General features: G+C 58.9%; 1 protein-coding gene across 1 annotated transcript in view; it reads left to right on the top strand.

The window, feature by feature from the left end:
* Positions 1 to 2,560, top strand: part of ECSCR (endothelial cell surface expressed chemotaxis and apoptosis regulator) — a 28,176-nt gene that overhangs the window by 4,056 nt on the left and 21,560 nt on the right. Inside the window, exon 2 of the mRNA XM_035889109.1 lies at positions 1,700 to 1,866. Coding sequence (XP_035745002.1) covers positions 1,700 to 1,866 — 167 coding nt within the window. The remainder of the gene's footprint in view (positions 1 to 1,699; positions 1,867 to 2,560) is intronic.

The following is a 2,560-nucleotide window of genomic DNA, read 5'->3' as shown; positions in this document are numbered from 1 at the left end:
GGGGCCGCGGGGGGGAGCCAGTGCTGGGTCGGTGCTCGCACATCTCTCCCCCGGCACGGTGGCCCTGTGAGCGGGGCTGCAGGGACGCCCTCCGCTCCGGCAGGAGTCACCCCTGCACGCAGGTGGGTACCATCCCCCTGGTCCAGGGATGCCGTGCAGTCAGAGCCTCTGCCACCTGGAGCGACCCCGAGCACATCTCAGAGCAGAAAAGATGGATCCCCTGGAGTTTTAGCCATTACAACAGACGCCTCCCCATCTTTCTGTCCCAAAACAACACTGTGCTTACCTGGAGGCTCTCAGCAGACAAGCTGGGGTGAATATTTGGTCTCGTCTTTCCTGCACATGGGGAGGACGGGGTAGGAAATGCCTCTTCCCCCATCCAGCCGAGCATCCAGAAGAGATTTGGCCACATGTTAGAGCTTCTGGGAATTTGCACTCATTTCAGGATTCAGTAAAACCTTAATCTACAGCATAATCTCCCAGCATCACATCTGTGCAAGAGAGAGAAAAAATGCCGGGGGAGGCTGCTTTGCTGGGAAAGCAAAGGCTGCTGTGGGGTGCTGGCTGCTTTTGGCCCACTGGCTTGCTCGGGGGCTTGGAGATGTTTAAAGAGATCCACTGAAACGCAAGGGGCATGGGGGCTCTCTCCCCCCGTTCCTGCCGCCGTCTCCCGGCTGTGGGAAGCAAGGACCTTGCCGTCAGCGTAAGACACCCCCTTGATGTGCTCCATGCAGGGAAGGAGAAGCTCAATTGCTCTCGGCCTCCAGGGGGCTGTGGGAGGGGGCTGGACCAGCGCCCCGAGCCAGGAGACCATCCTGTGCATTTGCATCCTGAATGCCCACGCGGATGGGTGGGCACGGGAGCCTTTCCCACGCGGGGACACTAAGGCCCTTCTCCTCCCCCCAAACACCCATTCACATCCAACACAGGGCAACTTGTTACCACTGAAGTTCAAATAACGCCAGCAGGGGATGGACAGACAGACGGGGCGGGCATAGACAAGCGCATCACAAGGTCAGGGCCAAGGAACCGAATGCCCCAAACCCCTTGGGCTGGATGGGGGCAGAACCAGCCCAGTTTTCCAGTTCCTCCCCTTGTTGAGGAACCGGGGTTAGGGTAAGTCAGAGCCTGCCATGTGCTGAATCTCCTGCGGGCAAGGAAGCTGCTGCTACCTGAAAACCAGCATCCCAGAGCCAGCATCCCAAAACCAGCACGTCCTGGTGCCCAGACTCCCTGGACCTGCATGGGGAGGCGCAGGGCACGGGGCAGCACCGGCTGCTGAGTTACCCTGGCCCCACGAGGAGCAAATATTTCCAAATCCCTCCCGGAGAGGTTAAGAAATCCCTTCTCGGGTGGGAGGGAAGGACCAGTTCCTCCAGCAGCTCCTCGCCCAGGAAGGACCGATGCCGCCCTCACGGCCGACGCGGAGCAGATTGGACCTGGGGTGCACATCCTCACCACCAGCAAAGCACCTCCCAAAAAAACCCAAGCACCACAAAGAAGCTACCGAGGTCCCAAGCAGGGCAGGCCCCCCCGTGCCGCCGCTCTCCCCCACTACGAGAGCTGAATCCCCCAACAAACCGATGGCAAGGTTTCCTTTGCCGTCGGTAAGCGATGTCTCACATCCTCTCCGACCATAATGGGCTAAAAAACACAGTTCCCCTGTGGATTCAGCCCGTTTCCTTCTATTCTTTAACAGGAAGCTCTGCGAGAGTCAGCCCAGGCAGGCAAATCGCTCCTCGCCCTCTCGTCCCTCCCGGGATGGACAGAGCCGTAGCGGGGCTGCCGAGCCACAAGCCACCGAGAAGATGCTGGCTTCGCCCGTCCATCCGCTCCTCTGGCTGCTGGGCTGCACGCTCGTCCGAGGTGAGATGCTCTGCTGACACCCCCGGGGCTTCGCCCGTCCATCCGCTCCTCTGGCTGCTGGGCTGCACGCTCGTCCGAGGTGAGACGCTCTGCTCACACCCCCGGGAGGGTGAAGCGGTGCTGGGTGGGGGGATTTGGGGAGCCTGGCTTCACAGGGGGCACCAAAGGGAACCGGCCAGACGTTCAACCGTGTAGTAGCTGCCGTGGGAAAGCTCAGCCTTTAAATTCAGAGGTGGCAGGAGTCAGGTTGCTGAGAAAAATGCAGCCATCCTAGGTTGATGGGGTTTATTTGACAGCGCTAGGATAAAAGACCTTGTTTCCTGGTTAACACAAGGAGTGTTTCTGCTGAGGGTTAGGATGCCGAGGCGCTTTGTGGTAAATACGCCAAAGAAGCATAAAGGTAGAACGTTTATATGTGCAGGACATTATTTTCCTCAAAGGTATTTTTTCCTTGGCTGATTTTGATTTTCCCTCTCGTCGATACAAATGCAAGGACAGGCGCGAGACTGGTGCGGAGCGCGCCTCGTCCCTAGTGCGATCGCTCTGCTCCTTCGTGATAATTCTGCTCTAACTCCTCTTTCCCACGTGAGTCGCGGTGTGGGACGAAGGAACCGGTTTCCTGCTCCGACGGGTGACAGGTTGTTTTTTCCTGCGTCGCCAGGCACCTCTTGCGCCGCCGACAGCGGTAGGGGCT

Source organism: Egretta garzetta, unplaced genomic scaffold, assembly GCF_000687185.1.
Source record: "Egretta garzetta isolate BGI_Z169 unplaced genomic scaffold, ASM68718v1 scaffold60, whole genome shotgun sequence".
Taxonomy (NCBI): Eukaryota; Metazoa; Chordata; class Aves; order Pelecaniformes; family Ardeidae; genus Egretta; species Egretta garzetta.
The sequence above is the reverse complement of the archived record's forward strand: the minus strand, read 5'-3'. Positions and strand labels throughout refer to the sequence as shown.